The 22577-nt window shown below is 36.1% G+C and overlaps 3 protein-coding genes across 7 annotated transcripts; 2 read left to right on the top strand and 1 right to left on the bottom strand.

The window, feature by feature from the left end:
- The first annotated feature begins 550 nt into the window (after nucleotides 1-550).
- Nucleotides 551-10545, top strand: LOC143468582 (uncharacterized). 4 transcript variants are annotated; one of them, XR_013119006.1, is made up of 17 exons: nucleotides 551-904; nucleotides 2344-2438; nucleotides 2535-2631; nucleotides 3200-3353; nucleotides 3578-3688; nucleotides 3811-3888; nucleotides 4012-4095; nucleotides 4451-4537; nucleotides 5275-5358; nucleotides 5472-5525; nucleotides 5800-5975; nucleotides 6111-7955; nucleotides 8208-8310; nucleotides 8804-8863; nucleotides 8966-9074; nucleotides 9449-10128; nucleotides 10445-10545. XR_013119006.1 is itself a non-coding variant. In XM_076965895.1 (12 exons), the coding sequence occupies exons 1-12, from the start codon at nucleotides 849-851 to the stop codon at nucleotides 6994-6996; spliced, it is 1962 nt and encodes a 653-aa protein (XP_076822010.1). In that variant the 5' UTR covers nucleotides 551-848; the 3' UTR covers nucleotides 6997-8458. The 4 variants fall into 4 exon arrangements, 1 of the variants encoding a protein (XP_076822010.1); XR_013119004.1 differs by having other exon boundaries at nucleotides 6111-8310; XR_013119005.1 differs by lacking the exons at nucleotides 8804-8863; nucleotides 8966-9074; nucleotides 9449-10128; nucleotides 10445-10545 and having other exon boundaries at nucleotides 8208-8458.
- A 48-nt stretch (nucleotides 10546-10593) lies between these two features.
- LOC143468583 (receptor-interacting serine/threonine-protein kinase 1-like) lies at nucleotides 10594-16666 on the top strand. Of its 2 annotated transcripts, XM_076965896.1 has the most exons (10): nucleotides 10594-11639; nucleotides 12217-12348; nucleotides 13673-13779; nucleotides 13887-13974; nucleotides 14094-14241; nucleotides 14402-14509; nucleotides 14614-14664; nucleotides 14822-14863; nucleotides 14994-15166; nucleotides 15253-16666. In XM_076965896.1, the coding sequence occupies exons 2-10, from the start codon at nucleotides 12290-12292 to the stop codon at nucleotides 16133-16135; spliced, it is 1659 nt and encodes a 552-aa protein (XP_076822011.1). In that variant the 5' UTR covers nucleotides 10594-11639; nucleotides 12217-12289; the 3' UTR covers nucleotides 16136-16666. The 2 variants fall into 2 exon arrangements, with proteins under 2 accessions (XP_076822011.1, XP_076822012.1); XM_076965897.1 differs by lacking the exons at nucleotides 10594-11639; nucleotides 12217-12348 and having other exon boundaries at nucleotides 13731-13779; nucleotides 13887-13985.
- A 1575-nt stretch (nucleotides 16667-18241) lies between these two features.
- LOC143468579 (receptor-interacting serine/threonine-protein kinase 1-like) lies at nucleotides 18242-22577 on the bottom strand. The gene is made up of 9 exons (XM_076965889.1): nucleotides 21929-22577; nucleotides 21547-21650; nucleotides 21319-21406; nucleotides 21044-21191; nucleotides 20720-20827; nucleotides 20571-20621; nucleotides 20394-20435; nucleotides 20091-20263; nucleotides 18242-20004 (listed from the first exon to the last, which is right to left on the bottom strand). The coding sequence occupies exons 1-9, from the start codon at nucleotides 21985-21987 to the stop codon at nucleotides 19122-19124; spliced, it is 1656 nt and encodes a 551-aa protein (XP_076822004.1). The 5' UTR covers nucleotides 21988-22577; the 3' UTR covers nucleotides 18242-19121.

Here is a 22577-nt window from a genome sequence, read left to right as displayed (position 1 = left end):
ATTAGAGAATCAATAATAAGGCGAGGTATCTGCAGTATGAAAAACAAATTGACTGAGAAAATGATTGTTGTGTCGACCGAAATGAATGATTAATAAAATATTATGTGCTGTTTTGGTTGTTGTATTTGTTCTACGTATGAGTTGTAATATGGCGAGGCTCTTTAATTTGGTCGTCAAGCTGAATAACAAACGTTCTGTACATGCACTGATCGAAGTACAACAATTTTATACAAATTGCCAAATGGCTTAAGGGCGTCCACCAGCGACAAATTACTAAATCCTCAATGGTCGCTACAATGACTCCCAAAACTTCGCTACTGAGTTTATTAAAAACGGTTGTTTAATTCAATAATAACTAGATAATCGAGTTGTATGCGGCTAAAATTCAAAGTATAATGTGTACATGGATTGTGAGCTTTTTACGCTTTGGAACGTTTTCACGAGTCGTTGCACAGCTTTCGAAATTTTTGTGGGGCAACCATGCCGCCTTCCAACCCGGTAAAACTTTTTACGTTTTTACCAATCCATTCAAAAAGCGAAAAAGAATCTCTTCTTCGGAATTGTGGAAAAATCAAAAATCTGTGCTTGGCTGTTATTTTAATTCAATTCAAAATCACTGGCTGACCCGAGAGTTCTTTTCTCTTTCGCCTTCTAAATGGTGGGGTAGAGGCTCTACTTCCAAACTCTTAACAACCCTAGCGTGTGTGAGAAAGATATCGGCGGCAAAACAAGACCCATTCAAGCATGTAAACAACGTTTCGTTGGAAAACAACTTTGCGCCAAAGCTAGAGAATGAGAGAGAATGAAAGATTTTGCTGACATTGTAGGAACTTTTAGATTATGGAAAGATGCTGGGACTATGGTCGCAACATAATGGTGTTGATGTTGAAGGAGACATTTTACGGTGAGTATTAGCCTATAGGCCTATGGTAGCCTACAGTATCCTATTAGGCCTAACACTTAGGCTACACTGTGACAGTTTTAGGTCATACTCATAAGCAGGCCTAGCATATGACCGCTTAGTAAGCAGGCCTAGCTATAACTCATCAACTTCATACGTTTAGCGTTGTAGAAGGTAATGACGTGACGAGACGAGACTACAAGACGTATAATCTGGTTAAGACCCACGTCTGCTGCAATAGGACTGTAGGGTTTGTTTATCCCCATTCCCCATATGACCACCTTAAAGGTTGAAGGGGGCACAACCTCCCATTTATGCACTGTATTATGTAAATGCCTTGTATTTATGTTGAGTTAAACAAGCTAACAAAATTTTCTGCCCTAGAGATTATCAAACAGAAAATGGTAATATTGCAAACATACTGCATATTGACATTGGACTAACGCACATTGTCACCGTTGATGGGGTGTAACGATATCGCCATGTGCTGTTAACCTATATTTGATACCTGGAGTTAAGAATGTTGCACATTTCAGAACACAACCAAACTTTATAATTTTAATTGTGAAACAGTGCGAATATTGCACATTTCATAGCTATTTATCTGCATATTTTCTTTGATTCATCAGTTTTTGATCTCCCAAACTTTCCACTTTGTATTAAGAGATTTCCACATCAATTTCATGCGTTGATCTGTTGCTTTGTATGCTTGTTAGTTAATGAGGAATTGGCTATATATATAAATTTAGCTTCTGTTTCTACTTTCTCCATTGTTTTTGTTCAGCACATTTTTCGCATTTTCTCTCAAAAATTAGCAGCTGCAAAAAAGATTTTCCTATTAAACTTGATCACTTTTTATTATTCATCTTTACAAATTTTGTTTTGAGTTCATGCATTTAGGCATCCTATTTATAAAATATATTTTTCAAGTGACGCGTAGTATCATTTAGAGCCTTGCTCTACAATGCAGAGAAGAGAGAATGTGCAAAGTTTTAATCGTGCCACCCTGTAGTGTTCAATTCTGTGTGGTTCTTGCTTTCTCTATTAAAGTCAATTTTGTCTTTTCTGTTTGTTCTTTGGTATATATTTGTCATTAGCACTTTGTTTCTCTTTTAAGTTTGACTGAATGTTTTGTTTCATGCTTACGGATATGCAACAACCATTGTAACTATTTATTATGTTAGTCAGTATGTTATTGTCATATCAAAGATATCAAAGTGAAGAAAAGAAAAGCTTTTTTCGCTGTATCTCTTCACTCTTTTGCTGAATTAAATTGTTGACTCAAATAGTTGCTAGATATTCTTCTGTTCACTTCATTTTATCATTAAAAACTACAAGTTCGTGACGGTGGTTTGAGTAACAGCAAAATTATCACTTTAAAAAATGATCGCCTGTGTTTACTGTGAGTAACCATTTTTAAGTGCAATTGGTTTATTTTCTAGGGCGAGCGATTACAAAGTGGCTGGATATTTTGCGAGTGTGATCCCCCTGGCAGAAAGAATCAACTACTTTGAAGTGAAAATTCTAAAGCTAACAGGTCAGTAATTTTTTTCTATTTGACGAACACTTCAGTAGATACTCAAGTCATATTCATGTTTGTTTTAATTGATGTTGATGTTGTCATCTACTATAGGTGCCGTGCTTGTGGTTGGCCTTGTGTCAGATAGCTATCAACTTGATGAACCTCCCGGCTATGTTCCTCATTCCATTGGTTATTGCTGCTACAGTGGGTAGGTGCATGGTGGGTGGGTGCTGAATTCTCATTTGAATATCACTTAGATGTTGAAAATAGCCATGTGTTGGCCAGTCTGCAAGTGTCTCAAGTGGTATCTGTGTTAACTATATTAAGATAATGCATTTCATTCCAAAGCGGCAATGTGATAATTACTGGAAATCACATTTGTATACAGTTGTAAAAACTTATAAATTTACATTAATTTGTTTATGCTGCGGCAATTTTATAAGTTATGGCTGATAATTAATAATTACAACTGGATAAGGGGCCAAGAAAAAGTCACAGATCACCCAGCAAGATGGCTGATAAGCATTTATCTTCTGGTTAATTGGTACAACCATAGTTCACTAACTTACGAGCCTTTGACTCCTGCCTGATAAAAATTAAAAATCCCTGGGAATTACCCTGATCAGGTTTATTATTATCTGTTGGTGGAGCTGTTGGGGGTGGGGACCTGTGGGGTTAGCAGACTTATGAATTCTTTAACAATTTGCGGATATATGCAATAGTAAGTTGTACGTTGTGTAAGGTAAATAAATTAATTATTTAAACATTTATTGTAGAAAATTCCATGATGGTAGTGGGAAAAATGGAGCCGTAGTCTCAACTGGAACTTGCGAGACTGGCGATGTAATCGGTTGTGGAATTGAGATTACTCAGTGTGGTCACTTCAAAAAGAAAACCAACAAAGTTTATTTTACAAAAAATGGAGAAAAGGTGAAAGCAAACTAAATGGTGATAGTCGGTAGGATTTCATACGGACCTGCAGTCGTGCAAAAAAAGCAATTTAGCCAATTTACTGCATTTTTAAGAATCACATCTACTGATTGTTGCAAGTGTTTTGTGTAATTTTGTTTGATGTTTTGTGCGATCTGTTGCAACATTGAATCTATGTGATGTTTGCAACAATCTTAAATGATATTCATCAACTGTTTTTGAAGTTTTATTCAACAACTATCGATATTCCATCAAACTCGTCTGGGTTGTATCCAGCAATACGACTCTTGTGTGGTGCCAGAGTTCAACTTTTGAAATGGACTTCTAAAGCCGAGGTTGTGTTTTTAATTCAGACATTGAGCTCATTTGTTTGCAGACATTGCCATGGTTTAGGCAAGCCACATCCCGCTATGCTACTTGTAAATGCGTCTAATGCTTTTATATATCTATATCATAGAATTCCAACTTCACTGCAAACCACATAAACAATGATAAACTTATCCTGCTTGAACAAGAAAACACAGAAAAAGAAAAGGTTTTACTTGTTATAACTGTGTATGAGGCTTTGGTATTACTTTGAAGTCTGCAAAGTTTAGTTACACTTCTGTGCAAATTGCTGTAATTTTGTAACAATCTGCACCGTGCTCTGTTTGTTAAGGAAATCAACAAATATAAACGCAAGGCAGATGACAATGGACAGGAAGCTCAGAATTTTAGAGAAAAAGTAGCCAAATTGGAAAATGTAAGCTCTACAGTTTCTTTTAATGAATTCTACTTTTATTTAGGTTACTTATGATATGTTAATGGTATTTATTGTTAAGGGTTTTGTATCATTATAGCTCCATGGTATCATTTCTTAATATCTCAAGTCTTAATATCTTCGGTACTTGTAATTATTAATTAATTGTTATCAATCATGAGTTATAGTTTGTTGTGTCCAGAGCTCATCCCTAGAATTTCTGTAAACTTAAGAATGAGCTAAGGTGGTAAAAATTTGCTGTATGAAGAAGGCGAGCTTTTAAACCTCAAGTGTGAATAATTATAATTGCTGTTGTGTTTTTAGTCTAAAAATTGGTGACATGTTATGATTTAAAAAGGTGAGAATCCCCAATATTCAGAGTGAACTGAATAAGACAAAGCAGGAAATACAAAACTTGCAACGCTTCGTCAGAGAAAAAGAAGAGGTTGGTATTATTCTGTGATGTGATGTCACTTGCCTTAATAACAAGATTTTTCTGCAGAGCTGTCCAGCACAAATGCAATAGCATTCTAACGTCTAATACTACTTACTTGCCATGAAGTATAAATATTTTTGGATGCTTTAAACAACGTGTTATTGTTGCGCTTACATGATCATATCTTGCCCAAACTTTCATAAATAAATAAATTTAGTATGGCTTTCTAATGTGGGAGCTCCTTGCCAACGACTCTGCCAAGTTACAGCAGAAGCACAACGCTATAACAAATCTTTTATCACAAGAAAACAAAACTTTATGTATCTTTTTGCATTCGCTTAAAATATACCATTCATGTCTGATTGCAGAAATGTTATGTGACTTCTAAATAAAAAATTTCAGATATTAACCTTTAGTTGTTTTGTGCATTAAATTAACACACTTGCTGGGGGTGGTCTATGATTTAACGTTTGGGCAAAATAGTGTGAAACAAAATTAGCTATAATTAACATTGAGAAAACGACTACAAACAACTAAGAAGTTTCAAGTTTATTTCCAATTCAAATCGTCCTGTGTGGTCCCATTTCACAACCTGTGGTTTGCTGCATTGGGCACACATGCTCTCTACTGGTCATCACTGCTTTAATGAATACAAATTCTGTATTTTGTGCTGTGACAAACAGATATTATGACCATTGAGTGCAACAACCATCATAGCCAACTTAGACATACCTCATGAATTTCAGGAAATAAAACTTTACAAGGAGAAAGTGGTTGATTTGGAAAACAAGTTGAAAAAGTGTCAGAGTAAAATCACTGCATTGGATGAGGTAGGAGCAATGGTTACAACCTTTATTTTTACAGAAAACTTCATGGAAATCATTTTGCAAATTGTCAGCTTATATTATTGTGCATTGCTAATGAAGCAATCTTGTATGGTTAGGTCAACAAAAAGCGCTATAATGAATTTGAAAAAGGTCAAATCGCCAAAACGATGGTAAGATTTTTAAGCTTTACGTTGCAATTATGGAACAGTGGAGTGCAACTGAGTACAATGCTTGTCAGAGCATGCTTGACCACATACGAAACTTGCTCAAGTAGATTTTCAACAAAAGACTGCTTACTTTGACATAGATTAAAATTCTGTGTTCAATTGCGGGAATTCTTTCATGCACCTTCCTAAAACTAATTCTAACTCTGTTTAAGAAATATTAAGCTTGTTCATTCGCCGGCATTTTCAATGAAATGATTTCTCTTCTTCCGTATCCCAGCATGCTACTCACTTCCAACCCAAGGATGTCCTTGCTGTGAAGAGCGAGGAAGGATTTCTAGGGAAGGGAGGGTTTGGGTGCGTCAGACTTGGCTTCACCTCCGCGCTGGGTGCCATCGCCATCAAGTGTCTGCCCTTGTCTGGTTCCAAGCAGGAAATTAAAGAATCTCGTGAAAAGTATTGTATAGTATAGTGTCTTTGCTATGCGTGATGTTTAAACATTTTTTAATTATTTTGTTGTAAATTACAAATTGGTTAATCAGGGACGCAAAGTTCAAGGGTACATCAATATGTTGTGTTTATTGTTTGCAGGCACATGAGGGAGATTGAAAACCTGAAGTTATCGAGTCACGTCAACGTGGTGCGGCTCGAAGGCTTCACGGACTGGCACGGAGCTGCAGGTTTAATCATGGAATACCTGCCAGGTCAGAGCTTGAGAGATCTCATTTTGGGCAAATGTCTCGACCGATTTCATGTTCCCTGCATTCCCCCTGTGATTAAGCTTCGAATCTGCACTGACGTTGCAAGCGGTATCACTTTTCTACATCATGGATTTAACGACCAACGCATCACACACGGAGATCTTAAACCTCACAATGTGTTATTGACCTCAGATCTTCGATGCAAAATCAGCGATTTAGGTGAAGCCGACTTTGCAACCTGTACTGAAAGTGAATCACACTTGAAAAATGACACAAAACATGCAATGACCAAGATCTACGCAGCTCCTGAACTCTTGAAAAATAGGCAAGTTCGTGTGAGTAAGGCCATGGATGTGTACAGCTTCGGTATGACTGTGCGTGCCACCCTGATCCGAAAACATCCAAACAGTTACGGAGATGAAACATTACCCACACAAAAGTTTGTTGATCTTGCTTGCGACGCTTGGCGTCCTCCTCTTGATGATGTTGAGGATCTCACGGCAAGTTTGACTGATGAAGTGGATGTTGCCATCATTGATCTTCTCAAGGTTGAAATGGTGAAATGCTGGGAGCACAATCCCGATGAGAGGCCTTCCATGATGGATGTTCGTGATCGTCTCCTGCAGTGTCTTTCTACCAAGGATCAATCTGTCATTGCTCAGCATGTGGCGGATATCACCAAGCACATGGACATCAAATTGCCATGTCAACATCAGTATGATTGTGCCAAGATTGATCAATTTCCTGCACCTAAGTTTGAGTGGAAAAGTAATTAGTTGCATTGTTTCGTCACATTTGTTGTGAATTTTGGACGTTAAATACTTGTTTAATTCACCTGAGATTAAGCTTTTAATAACTTGCTTTAGTTTAGTTGCATGCACACATACATCGTCATGAAAAGAAATAAAAACCTGCTTGTGTTGGCAATTATTAGGACTATGTAGTGTGAAGTTTTTATGTCTTGCCATTTATCTTAAGAAGTCCTTGAGTGAAAAGAAAAATTTTGCACGTTTTATCATTTTACAACAAACATCAGTTTTCGGCTTTCAAAGTAATTTTACCTGTTTGCACGGCATCGTTGCTATTTTTTATATCAATCGAACTCACCAGCTAACCTCACACAATTTTGCTGCTTTTTAGAAGCTAGAAAGAGGACTGCTTTGTCCATTATTTTAAAAATATTGATGTATCAGTCATAACTTATTCATTGCTGCTAGTTCAAAAGCGTATTTTTAAGTTGGTAAATTGATTTGTTATTGGCTTTACTCTTGATATTCAAATGCAAGTAATAATTGTGCAGATGTTTGACAGTTTTTTGTGGCTCTAGATTTTCTGCTACGTACTGATCATGCCGCTGTGAATATTTCAGGGCCAACTTTCGTGCAAATTTACATGAATGTATTTTTATTGTAGTCCTGCAAGATATTTGTTAGATTCAAGTGCCATGTGTTTCATATGTGCGTGTAAAGAAATGCTGTATCAGCTCATTAATGCTGTGTTGTACACAAACCTTGGACTGATAACTGAGCGAGTATAGTCTAACTTTATGGCATTATGTCCTTGTACAAATCCTTAACTCTAACACGTTTTACCCACCAATCCACCAATCAGGAGCTGAAATAGAAAATACCTGTGATCATGCTTTGCCTGTACAATTTCCAGCAGTTTTCGTTTCTGGCCAAAATACCTAATTGCACTTGTGTTGGATGCTAAAATTTATTGGAAAAAAGCAAAGGTAATGATGTTATATTTTTCTTTCAACTTGTTTTTAATTGCACTTAATGCAAAAGTAGGAGAAAATAATCGGGACTTTAAAATCTTACAAAGATAACTTTCATTGGCTCATTTAACATTTCAACATCTTGCTGTGGTCATATTCATACAAGGTTAGTGTAAGGATAAACATTTGTTAACTCAGTTTTTTTCTGTGTTGATGAATTGTAATTTTTTTGGTCCAAAATTTACTATATTTTTATTGTGGTCTCAGCTACACTTTTGTGTTTGCTTATCTGACCCTGTAACAATTAACCCTTATCGGACAAAATCGATGAGGATTCTGAATGTACAAACAGGATTTGGGACTGTTCAAGGTAAATGCAATTTGCACCGTGTGTTCATTATATAATTGCACAATTTCTTTCTTGAAATGATGAATGATTGCAGTTTCACCATCAAACACGGTTGTTAATCAAACATTGCCTTAAATGGAGTTGCGGAATAAAGCAGAGTTACCGCTTGCACCCAGACTTGTTTTGGCTGATTATATAAACCTTGCCCATTCTTTTTGAGTACATCTACCTTTCACTGACATAGCCCAAAGGAAATCCTGTAAATTTTGAACTGGGTAGATAAATTTTAGTTGTACGCAAATCTATGGACATGTGATGTAAAGCAGTAAATCCAACAAAAGCAATAAAGTGAACTGAAATGACTTTTCTTCATAATAAAAGCAAAGGAGTTTGACAAAATAAATCATCCAAAGACTTTTCAGTGAAAGTTGAATAACTTTTCTGATTCAAGGAGTGTGGATGTAATATTTAGAAAAATTTTCATTCTGGACCAAGCTATTTTTAACTTCAATAGAACTATTCCATTCAAACTATAATGGAAAACAAAAGTTGTCGGACAGACAAAACCATCAAAGTGAGTAGAAATTCAGTCAAGTAAGAATTTAAATTAATGCATCTAAAGAAATGAGCAAATATTGAAAAACTGTTGCATATTTCTTTACATTATTTTTAACAGACACGCCAATGCAACTAAGCTATGGAGCTATTTCATGTCAACCTTGCCGTAAGAGGAAAACAAGTGTTTTGAAGTGAAACATGTAGGCAAACGCTCATGTGCTACTCAGGTAGTTTGCAAATTACTTTTTATTGTTTTTGGAAATCTTCATACTTATTACAGCAATGCAGTGTATTAGTTCAAGTGAAGTGGATTTAAACTGTTTGCCGGGGTCACCTCACAGCAAGCTCACTTCTTTTTGAAACATCAAATAATAATTTATAAAAATAAAAGCTTTGAAATCTGTTTTCATGCCAACTTTAACTTGTTTTGACTCATTTCAACAAACTGACTCCGGTCCAGCCATTCAAAAAAATATGACTCAAGTCATTGACTGGTGTCATAGCAACACAACATCAAAGGCAATAATACCAGATACCGATGGTGCACTATACACCTGTCAACATTGTTTTAATTTTTCCCAAGATGCTTTTGTATTTGCAGATGTGTCAGTTGGTCTTGTTCCCAAAGTCATGATTTGAAGAGCCTACTTGGATCTTTTTTACACTCAGTGTAAAGTCTATCGGTAGTCTATGCAGTGGCCGGAGAACTAGATGTCCAGCTATGTATGCAGGTTGATGCTCAATGCCACGAAATTTTATCATTATAATGCACTTGGGCAAGACAGTAACGACACTTGCTCTTGTTTAGTGGACCTGGTGAACATTTCAAATCTTAAGCAAAACCAGAAAAATCAAATAAACAAATACCATTATTATTACTATTATTACTAATGCATTCAGATTTCAGACGAACTCGACACATGGAGTCTGAGCTGCAAAATTATCGCCAAGTTTAAGTTGTGCAAAGACTTTCTTCAGTTTGAGGTTATTATATTTTGATACCGTGTTGCTTTTTCTGAAAACACTTCTCTTTCTTCGAACAGAAGATTCCAGCTTTTTATCATTTACAATTATCTAAATTGTTAGCAACTTCTACAAAACCTGCACATCGACTAAGCATAGTTTGCATGGCATGTAAAAATCTATTATAGCATCAGACAGGATGGTGAAGATACAGTTGAATCATCAGACAAATTTTCCTCTGGAGATTGTGTTGTGGTCGGCATAAACTATGATTCACCAACAGAGCAAAATACTTTTGTCACAAAAAATGGCATAGAGGCGTGTTATGTTTATTTTGTTCATGTATTATCGATATTTTTCTGAAAATGCCCTTTTAAGAAACATATTTGTTTTTACACTTTTTGCTATATTTAGATGTTGGACTTGTCTTATCATTAAACAAAACTTATTAATTTTATCATTGTGTTTATTTAGATTTTATATTATCTCGTGCCTGGATTTGGTACATTTTACATAAATGCAATGAACTGAAGTATTGTTAATTGTACGAGAGCATTTCACTTGTGATGTAGCCTAACCAAGCCAAATAAGTATGAAAGATATTAGGCTTCCCCTAATGTTCTCAATTTCTTAGGTCTAGTCAAAACGTACGATGGGCAGAGGTGTATCTTTTTATCCGGCTATTCGACTGTCAAAAGTCGACGAAGTTTTAATAAAGCAACAAATTATCGAAAGGTAAAGCATTTTCTATATTTTAAATTCAGTGTAACACGTTGATTGCCAACTATGAGATAATTTGTGAATTGCGGCCCACACTGCTGACCATCAGTTTGTTTTGTGCGGCCCTACATGGTGCGTGTTGTCTGGGACAAGAATAAAAAACTTGCTGGCAAAATAAACAAATATATTATAGTTTGAATTTTTTAATGTTACGCTTACAAGTGGTTGCTGCTTAAAACAGTTCGATTTCTGTTTTGGATTTTGCTTCTTATCGTTCATTTTTCAGGTTCGGTTTCGGTTCAGAAAAATGCTCAGCCCTACAATCGTTGCTGGCATATTAAGGTCGTTTTTTAACAAATCGTAAAAACAAATTGCGCTAAGATTGGAAAATTCATATCAAATTTTATGACCTCATTAAATTCGACCAGATCAATGAAATCGACAAAAACGATTTACATTCAAGCTGGGACGTTTACACCAAACGGTGATATATGATGACAAGTTTTAGAATCTTAGTGTAAGGTTACTAGATCAAGCTCGCAGCACCGAAACCCGTAATCCTTTAAATTTTGAGCCCTTACTTCTTCAAATTAAAAGGTCCTAACTACGATGGTTTGATCATGTCACCAGAATACCTCAGGAAAGACTTGCAAACCAAGTCATGTTTAAGAACCAGGTGGTACAATTACATTACTGACAGGGCCTGGTTAAAAATTTAGCCGAACTATAAGGGCTGGCGAAAGATCGCAAACTGTTCCGAGAGCTCTATTAAAGATGTTGTAAAAAAGAATTTGCGTTCAGGGCTCAGAACGAGAACACCAAACCCCAACTGCAAACAATCGTAAAAACTATATACATTCAGGCCAGCCAAGCATTTTCACCAAACACCAAGCCAAATACGAGAACCTGTTCAAATAATATTTAGTTAAAACGATTCGCGTTCAGGCCAGATCGATTACACAAAATTTTGTTTTATGAATCTGACCAAATGAAACTAAGGTCGAACCGTACGTTTCTGTCAACTGATTTATCAGCTTCCGTTTACGTAAGCAGGATTCAATCTACAAGCGAAAAAAGCGGAAGTTGGGTGGTTGGTTGCTTCGCTGTAGGTGAGTTCTTTCGCTGCGTAGATGATGACGCCTGATGTCACATGTATGGCAGGTTAAACTTATTTGTACAACGTTTTGTAACGAAACAACAAAAATAAGGGATAAATATATAAATGGTATAAGATGTTATAAAGATGCGAATAAACATTGCAAGTTTCCCGGTGATTCGGTAAATAAGCATTTCAAGTGACTCACACTCGCAAGCTTATCAGGATGCTTCGCTTTAATAAGTCAAACGCCAAAAATTAAGACTGTTTGGACCAGTTAGATAGCAGAATAGTCGTTGTTTTACTTTATTACTATTGTTAAAAAGAGGCTATAATAGCAGAAGTTAGAATACCAAGGTTGCATATAACTTTTCTAAGCATTCCTTCGACGTTAAATACAAGTCTATATAAGTACCTCATTTTAATTGGCTGTTTCCGCATGTGCTAGCACCCTCTGAAATCGGCGTTTAACAGAGGAATTCAATTTCTTTAAGCAAGCTCTTCAAATTATGCAAACTTCGTGTTTTCACAACAACTTATAACTATTAAATGACTGCATCAACAATCAATGCATTTTCATTTTTGTGCAGAGACACATCGCTGTGGCTATTACATGATTTGTTGTACGGTTATATCTATTTTTGAAGAATAAAGAAATACTATATGGCAATGCAGAGATCGTACAGAAGTAACTCCATTCAAGTTGACGGGAATAATCTTAGGTATGGATTCGCTTTTTTGTATTTCGTTGAGATAACGATAGATTTTCTTAAACTATTTCTTTGTAATGACAGATAAATGTGTAAATTAAGCAGCCTACCATAATTTTTCGGGTCAAAATATTTTCTGAAAGTTTTTAAATATGAAACTTTTTTCACGGTGCAAGCACGGTATAAAAAGCAGAAAAGAGGATCTCCCGGCCGGCTTTGTTTCTTTAATATCCTGTACTTCGTCTGTTACGAATCCCTGCTGTTACGTAACATTTTTTGGATTCTGACAATCACTTTTAGCAAATTCGTTGGATGCTTTCACGAACTTTTATACTTTGTAATATTCTTTGTAATTTTTAATTTTAACTTTTAATGTTTTATTTTTGTAAAAAATTTAAAGCTTTGTAAAATTGTAAATTGCTTACAAAACTTTTTTCTGCGTTCTTTCTGCTAAGGCTCCCCCGTTTGATTCTCTAAGACCATTTGCTTGCGTGAATTTCAGAGGTTCCAAGATAATCAGGTTTCAAGCAACAACATAGCCGTAGTAGACACTTTTGATTTTCATTGTAGTCTGCATCACCATGTTTTCTAATATTACTCTCTTCCATGTTGCCAACGACCAACAGTTCTAAGCGCATGTGCAACAAGTATTGCGTCATACCTTAGCAGCTTAATTTCGCGCCAAGAACGCTTCGGTTTTAGCCTTGAAGTCGTTTCAGTTGGTTGACTTCCTCTTTCACGTGACACTTCTCCCAACCTACGCACAGCTCTTTTTTTCCAGGCCACTGTCTTTTCCTTAATTTATCAATTTGCCTGTTTATGTATCGCTCCATTGTCGTTTTCTCCCAAACAGTATAGTGTCGTTGTTCAACAATATTTCCAAAGCAAAGCAAAGTCACCACGTTGTGCGAATCCCTTCACTTTTGTGTATACATAATACGATGTCATAATGTTGTTGAGCACCCTTATACTTTTAGGCTTATTAGTCTTGCGCCAATAACAAAATTACCATTTGTATGATCTTGGAATACGACAGTTTAAAGCAGGGATGTCCAACCTTTTATTATAGTGGGCCGCATTGTCAATTGAAATAATTGAATGGGCCGCAAAACCTATTAAATTTCAAGAAAAATGGGTACATGAAGTAGTGTAGTGAAAGTGTAGTTTTGTAGTGAAAATGACTAGGGGGCCGCACAAAAATCTCAGGTGGGCCGCAGGTTGGACATCCCTGGTTTAAAGCATTCACAGCAAGTTAAACGAAGAATAGAAATAGAGCTAAACCGTGGCAAGCAATAAAGCTTATATAACAATAGCAAACGATTTTTATACACATCAGGTTTGCTGGTGATTTATATGGCGGATTTAGCATGACGTCACCACTGACACTTGAGAAAAGTTACTTTGAAGTCAAATTTCTAAACGTTGGAAATCCACATCCTTGGTGTAGGTTATAGATAGTCGTCAAGAGAATACATTGTACAAGTTTTGTTATTACAATATTAAAGACCTTTTATTGTTAGATATAAATATCTTGTTGTAATGAAACGCAGGTACCATTGGTCTGGTCCCTGACGATTATAATCTGAATGACGAACTGGGCTGGTTTGCTAAATCCATTGGGCTTAGAGACAAGGGAAAGTAATGTTATGGTATAGAATTTTATCACAAGCATAAAGGTATAATAAATAAATTGCATAAATCTTAGAAAATCATAAATAAATAGGCTTTCAAACAAACTGGGAATAATAACATTTTAGTCTGAGAGTCTGGCGCAACAACAGGAGTGAAGAAATATCACAAGAAAATTTAAAATACAATAGAAATGACATAATAGGATGCGGGATTAAGAGGACTCCAAATGAGCCAAGATGTACAGAAGTCTATTTCACAAAAAACGGAAAGCAGGTAACACTGAATATGTGGTAAAAATATTTGATGGGTTGTCGTTAAAAGTTAACCCTTGGGGTTTTGTGTTCAATCATTCTCTCTGCTTTTATTTTCTAAGTGAATGGTAACAGATCATTGTTAATTTATTTTGCTGGGTGATGGGCATTTAATTTTGCAGATTTACAGAACTACCATAAATAACTCAGAATACGAGTCTGGCTTTTATCCAGCTGTGGGATTGGGATTGAAAGCTGAAGCTAAAATTTTGATTTGGCCAGATGATGATGTGAGTTCAGGAATGGTGAACCGTTTATATTTATAGGATAAATCGGCCAACATATTATTGTTACTTACATGTATTGAAACGTAATTGCTGTTCTTATTTTCCAGTTTTTTGAAAAGTATCTTGAAAGAATGAGTAAGATTAGAAATCTTGAACAGGTGTTAAAAATGTTCCTACTAATTCTGCCTTAAATAGCTATGGTTATATGTTTGTGTATAATGAAGTTGATTTATTAAACAAGCTTGTGCTCAGTGCAAAGATTTGCCGAAACATCTACCAGAAATCGTATACGCCTAATCATAATCTATTTCACAGAGATGTGAGCAGATTTCAGGGAATCATGCGCAAAAGGTTCTGGTAAGTTTCATTTGCGTAAATGCACCAAAAAAACATTTAAATCGTGTCAGCTTGTCTGCCTCTCAGTAAACTGGTTGCAATAACCATTTAATGTGATCTCTGCAAGTTGCTGGATCCAGTTATTGCTTAGATCAAGTATTATCCATCCGCTGACATCGAAGCAGTACCGGGCAACGAAGGATTTCTAGGCAGGGGTGGTTTTGGTTGCGTCCGCATGGCTTTTACAAAGTCCCTGGGTGTTGTGGCAGTGAAATGCTTTTCAGTATTTGGTGGACGTGATGATGTTCAACAGAAGGAAGAAAGGTGAGTACGTTCAACTTTGTTGATTGGTCATGGTTAAAAAATACCAACAATAAGTTTTAATGCTTAACCTGACGGCATTTTCATAGGTTTAAGAAAGAGCTTGAACTGATTGTCAGTTCCAGTCATGTCAACGTCATGAGAGTTGAAGGATTCACGTCCTGGCCTGGGGCGATGGGAATCCTGTTAGAATACATGCCGGGAGATTTGTGCACATTCTTGCTTTATAAAATCGACGATCGGTTTCGCATACCAAGAATCCCAGCTTTGATTAAGCTTCGCATCTGCACTGATGTTGCCAGTGGGATAACATTTCTTCATCACGGCTTTGCTGCTGATCAACGGATAACTCATGGTGACATCAAACCAGAAAATATTCTCTTGACTGCTGATCTTCGATGCAAAGTCGGTGATTTCGGAGCAGCTGAGTTGGCCACTGTTACAGGAAGCACAATGTCCACGGTTGAGCAACGTTTTCGCGAGCAAACGTTGGTTTACTCCGCCCCAGAGCGCTTGCAGGATCCTCAACTTCAAACAAAAAGAGCAATGGATGTTTTCAGCTTCTCCATGACCATGAGGGCAACTCTGGTCCGGAAGCATCCAAATATGAATGCTCAAGGTGAAATGAGAGTCGAAGACTATGTTGGACTCATTCGAGAGAGACAATACCGTCCACCTCTTGATGATGTTGACGATATCAAGGCAAGCTTGACTGATGATGCGGATGTTGCTATCATTGATCTTCTCAAGGATGAAATGGTAAAATGCTGGGAGCACAATCCTGATGAGAGGCCTTCCATGATGGATGTTCGTGATCTTCTCCTGCAGTGTCTTTCTACCAAGGATCAATCTGTCATTGCTCAGCATGTGGCGGATATCACCAAGCACATGGACATCAAACTACCATGTCGTCAGCAATATGCTTGTGCTCCGATTCAATGTTTTGTCGCTCCTCATTTTGATTCTTTTTAATTTTACATTTTCATCAATTAATTTAGACATTGCGTATTTTGGTAAATTTTTACTTAACCTACTTATATATTTTTTTTAATTGTTGGCTTAAGATTACTTTCTTGGGCCATTTGTAGATATTGAATTGCATTTTTTGCTTTGAAGTTTTTCATTGACCGTAAATGCTATACACTCTGCTATAAGTTGTATTACTAGTTTTAGTTTAAGTTAATTCAAAGTTATGTCTTAGTTTTTAGCTGTTTATTTTTCAGCAAGCTTCAATCAGTAGCTCTTGTATCTCATTGTCTTGAAAGTGCTTTTACAACGTAGGTTTTGTACGTGTTGTCCCGTGTTTGGTTTGTTGCAACCGTTTCGTTTGGTTCATTGCTCTGTTATATTTGTATAGCATTAATTCTGTATTATCAACAATACTATGAAGATATAACAAATTGATATTAACAAATATAATATTGATATCGTGACATAATGAGCACTTTGTAAATAGTTTTATATGTGATATAGTTAAATGATTAGTAAAAAATGTCTCCCATTCTTTCAATGTGTGCTTTAGCTTCATTTACGGCCATAAGCTGATTTAGATTATTCTCAGATGGTAAGCCATTCTTACCCAATCTAAGGCCAAAAGGCACTCTAAAACAAAACAAGGCCTTAAGCCGTTCTAAGTCCTATCCCTCGGCCATGGGCCGCTGTGAACCCGCACGAAGGTTAGCTTATATGACTTACTTATATTATATATCTGCACCTGAGCGTGACTTTATAGCTCTGTACTTAAATAAATATCATGGTAGGCTTTTTCCCAAGCATAATTCTTACTGCTGTTACGTGATCATTCCCCACAGAAGCTTTCCAATTTCTACAAATTAGGCCTGTCCACAAATTAAGTGCTTTCCCTATCTTCAGGATTTTTCTGTAAATTAGTTGCTTTCCCTATCTTTGGGACTTGTCAAGAAAGTAGGTGCTTTCCCTATCTTTAGGACTTTTCCATAAAATAGGTGCTTTCCCTATCTTAAGGATTTTTCTGTAAATTAGGTGCTTTCCCTATCTTTGGGACTTGTCTAGAAAATAGGTGCTTTCCCTATTTTTAGAACTTTTTCATAAATTAGGTGTTTTCCTTATCTTAAGGATTTTTCTGTAAATTAGTTGCTTTCCCTATCTTTGGGACTTGTCAAGAAAGTAGGTGCTTTCCCTATCTTTAGGACTTTTCCATAAAATAGGTGCTTTCCCTATCTTAAGGATTTTTCTGTAAATTAGGTGCTTTCCCTATCTTTGGGACTTGTCTAGAAAATAGGTGCTTTCCCTATTTTTAGAACTTTTTCATAAATTAGGTGTTTTCCTTATCTTAAGGATTTTTCTGTAAATTAGGTGCTTTCCCTATCTTTGGGACTTGTCAAGAAAGTAGGTGCTTTCCCTATCTTTAGGACTTTTCCATAAAATAGGTGCTTTCCCTATCTTAAGGATTTTTCTGTAAATTAGGTGCTTTCCCTATCTTTGGGACTTGTCTAGAAAATAGGTGCTTTCCCTATTTTTAGAACTTTTCTATAAATTAGGTGTTTTCCCTATCTTTAGGACTTTTCCATAAATTAGGTGCTTTCCCTATCTTTGAGACTTGTCAAGAAAGTAGGTTCTTTCCCTAATTTTAGAGCTTGTCGAGAAATCAATTCGATTGTCAAGAATTCCCCATAGGAGTTTCGCTATTTTCACAGTTTGCCAAGAAGTTAGGTAGGCCTGGTAATGTCTGGCTTTAATCCATCACTTCTTATGGTTTCTGCAATTCGCACGTCCCTATGATCGCATGTCTTTTACCGACCACTGTAAAGCTGATCCAATTGATCGTTTAAAAGTTTATTCAAAATTGAATATTTAATTGCAGTAAAATTACCTCTTCAAATTCGTGATGACTTTGTAAAAACCCAAACGAGATAATTGCGATTATTACTGAGTATCCAATTACACAACTCAGCCAAACATCCCATGATCTCCAGAAACAAGTTAAATTTGTTTGAGGAAAACTTGCAACTGTTTATTATAAAATTAAGGTAAACATAGGAAATAAAGTTCTGTATTTAATGACATTTCAGATGCTCCAGGATATATTGCACACAGCCATTTACACTAATTTTTTATTATAAAATCCAAAACCCAATCGACAGAAAACACAACTAAACTAGTAGCTGGGCAGCCAAATTAAATACGGATCTCATATAGTTTACTAACAAGCAAGCAACTGCTTTCATCGTTTGTGCGACCGTTCATGGTCGCAGCGGTAAGTGTTACAAAATGTTAGAAATACAGAACTTTACGGAATAGATCATTGCTGCTGCAGGAACATCAAATAATGAAACTATCATAGAATTGAAATCATTGTAATAACATTTCCTTTCCTATGCACAAATAAAACAGAGCCATGATTGCAAGTACACATCACGAGTTTTGCATTAGAGCAAGGCGAATCGGACTAGATTGCAACAAACTAAACACTGGGCAGCACCAACGTTGCATAAAGCACTTTCATATCACTTTGTTATAAACATTACAAGATCTCGGCTTATCACAAAACTGGATTACACCAATGATGTGTCACTTCATGCTAAGATATAGATTCACTGACATTCCAGCAATCTTAAATTAAGCAAATTAAAAGATATGCCAACACTAAAGTAGTTTGAAAAATAACACAACCCATGTCATCAACCAACCAAGCATGTCAACAACTTATCGAACAAAACCTGTCTTGCTGTGAAAGTTATTTCAAGCGGAGAACATAAAATCACAGAAACACAACTGGCCTTCTTGGTCACTACTGGTTCAATAATTCTAACAATGTTCTATAGCTCAATGCTATTCATAAAGCCCATGTAATATAACCTATCACAAATGTGTATAATACAATGATTGCAAAAAAACAGTTAAAACTTACAACAAGCTTAATACTTGTTTTTAAATTTCTAATTCTAAGTTTCTAAATTAAATTCATGAAAATGTAAAATTACAAAGAATCAAAATGAGGAGCGACAAAACATTGAATCGGAGCACAAGCATATTGCTGACGACATGGTAGTTTTATGTCCATGTGCTTGGTGATATCCGCCACATGCTGAGCAATGACAGATTGATCCTTGGTAGAAAGACACTGCAGGAGACGATCACGAACATCCATCATGGAAGGCCTCTCATCAGGATTGTGCTCCCAGCATTTCACCATTTTATCCTTGAGAAGATCAATGATGGCAACATCCGCATCATCAGTCAAACTTGCCTCGAGATCTTCAACATCATCAAGAGGTGGACGGTACTGTCTCTCTCGAATGAGTTCAACATAGTCTTCGACTCTCATTTCACCTTGAGCATTCATATTTGGATTCTTCCGGACCAGAGTTGCCCTCATGGTCATGGAGAAGCTGAAAACATCCATTGCTTTTTTTGTTTGAAGTTGAGGATTCTGCAAGCGCTCTGGGGCGGAGTAAACCAAAGTTTGCTCGCGACATCGTTGCTCAACCGTGGACATTGTGCTTCCTGTAACAGTGGCCAACTCAGCAGCTCCGAAATCACCAATTTTGCATCGAAGATCAGCAGTCAAGAGAATATTTTCTGGTTTGATGTCACCGTGAGTTATCCGTTGATCAGCAGCAAAGCCGTGATGAAGAAATGTTATCCCACTGGCAACATCAGTGCAGATGCGAAGCTTAATCAAAGCTGGGATTCTTGGTATACGAAAGCTATCGTCGATTTTGTAAAGCAAGAAAGTGCACAAATCTCCCGGCATGTATTCTAACAGGATTCCCATCGCCCCAGGCCAGGTTGTAAATCCTTCAACTCTCATGATATTGACATGACTGGAACTGGCAATCAGCCCAAGCTCTATTGTCAACCTATGAAAATGCCGTCAGGTTAAGCATTAAAACTTATTGTTGGTATTTTTTAACCATGACCAATCAACAAAGTTGAGCGTACTCACCTTTCTTCCCTCTGTTGAACATCATCACGTCCACCAAATACTGAAAAGCATTTCACTGCCACAACACCCAGGGACTTTGTAAAAGCCATACGGACACAACCAAAACCACCCCTGCCTAGAAATCCTTCGTTGCCTTGTACTGCTTCGACGTCAGCAGACGGATAATACTTGATCTAAGGAATAACTAGATCCAGCAACTTGCAGCGATCACATTAAATGGTTATTGCGACAAGTTTACTGAGAGGCAGACAAGCTGACATGATTTATATGTTTTTTTGATGCATTTACGCAAACGAAACTTACCGGAGCATTTTGTGCATGGGTTTCTGAAATTTGATCACAAATCTGTGAAATAAATTAAGCTGGTAGATGCTTGGGATAAAGTGGGCACTGAGTACAAGTTAGTTTAATAAATCAACAATGTTATAAACACATGACCACACCTGTGCACAGCAGCACTGGTAGCAAAACCTGCAATACCTGTTCAAGATTTCTTATCTCACTCATTCTTTCAAGATATTTTTCAAACAACTGGAAAATAATGAGAACAAATGCATTTCAATACATGTAAGTAATAATAATATGTTGGCTGACTGGTCCTATAAATGGTTCATCATTCCTGAACTCACATCATCATCTGGCCAAATCAAGATTTGAGCTTCAGCGTGCAATCCCAATCCCACAGCTGGATAAAAGCCAGACTCGTATTCTGAGTTATTTACGGTAGTTCTGTAAATCTGCAAAATCAAATGTTAAGGCTTCAGTCCATTATCCAGGAAAATAAATTAACAATGATTGATTTTGCTTAATTCAAAAAGTTACATTTGTACAGGTCAGTTATCATATCATATACTTAGAAAATAAAAAGCAGAGAGTATGATTGAACACAAAACCCCAGGGGTTAACTTTTAACGACAACCCATCAAATATTTTTACCACATATTCAGTGTTACCTGCTCTCCGTTTTTTGTGAAATAGACTTCTGTACATCTTGACTCATTTGGAGTCCTCTTAATCCCGCATCCTATTATGTCATTTCTATGGTATTTTAAATTTTCTTGTGATATTTCTTCACTCCTGTTGTTGCGCCAGACTCTGAAACTGAAATGTTATCTCATTAATTGATATCAATTAGCTAAATGCCTTGGATTCATTGTAATTGTGCTGCTGTTTTCAAACTATGACCATTTAACCATCTATATTGACCATATCTGCGTCATAAAATTACCATCCTTTATCTCTGAATCCAATCGATCCAGGAAACCAGCCAAGTTGATTGTTCAGATCATAATTTTCAGGTGCTAGACCAATCGTGCCTGCATTTCATTTCACAAATATGATACAATTAATGTCAAACATATGAATAGATAAGACATAGACAATATAAAGCTAATACACTGCACTCACTGACACTACAACAATTACAAAATATTCCTTTAAAATAAATATAACCTACACCAAGCAGGGATTCCAATAGCCAGAAATTTAACTTCAAAGTAATTTTTCTCAAATGTCAATGATGAAGTCATGCAAAACCCACCATATAAATCACCATTAAACCTGAAATAGAAATAAAAAGAAATTAATAGTCACCAAATTTTAAATTTAACAGAAAACTATCATAAATGATGGTTCAAACATAAAACAAATGGTTTTTAATCCCAATTATAATTAGTGTGGTGCAAGGACATGACAGATTTTATTAAAGAGTTTGCAACATACTAAGAGAAAATTATTTGAAAACTGTCTTAATCGGTTTAATAAACATTAAACAAAATTTTGTGTAAAATTGTTGCATAAACGACATATTTCAATAAACATCACAGCAATAGAAGTACCTGAGGTGGTTTCCCTCAACTTGAATACTATTGCTCCTGAACCTTTTGGGCATTGCCATATCACTTATTCTCCGACGTGAAAAGTTTTACAAACATACTGGGGGGTTGTGATTAATTCTAATTGCAAATGGAAATTTTTATAGCTTTTAGCATAGACGTTTTACAAATTGTTTTCATTGCTTTTTGCATAATCGTGTGTTACAGCAAAATTGTAACCAACTCAAATATTTCAGACTTGAATCATTGAGTCAAATAATTCTTTGGCTCATGTCAACCTGAAATTTGATGGTAGTCTTAATAAGCCAAATGCAATTTATTTCAAAACATTTGCTGACATCACTTCAGAAATTGCATCCAGTTTATTCATCAGCTCCATCTCAACTCGGTTTATGATTTGTTTCTGTTATTAAATATATAATTTTAACGAATATTTTAACATAAAGCACTAATCTTTGACTATAATAGTAGAAGTTGTCCAAGTCGACTCGAGTTAAATCAAGTAACTTCATTTCAAACAATTACTTCAAGTCAGCGAATTAGGTCATTACAACACTGGTTAAAATTTGTTGAAGTACAAAAGCAAAACATTGTCAGTAGTTTGACAAAAATAGATCTTTCTTTACTCTGTTGAACTACATAACCATCAAGA

Source organism: Clavelina lepadiformis, chromosome 8, assembly GCF_947623445.1.
Source record: "Clavelina lepadiformis chromosome 8, kaClaLepa1.1, whole genome shotgun sequence".
NCBI lineage: Eukaryota > Metazoa > Chordata > Ascidiacea > Aplousobranchia > Clavelinidae > Clavelina > Clavelina lepadiformis.
This window is presented reverse-complemented; position numbering and strand designations above follow the sequence as displayed.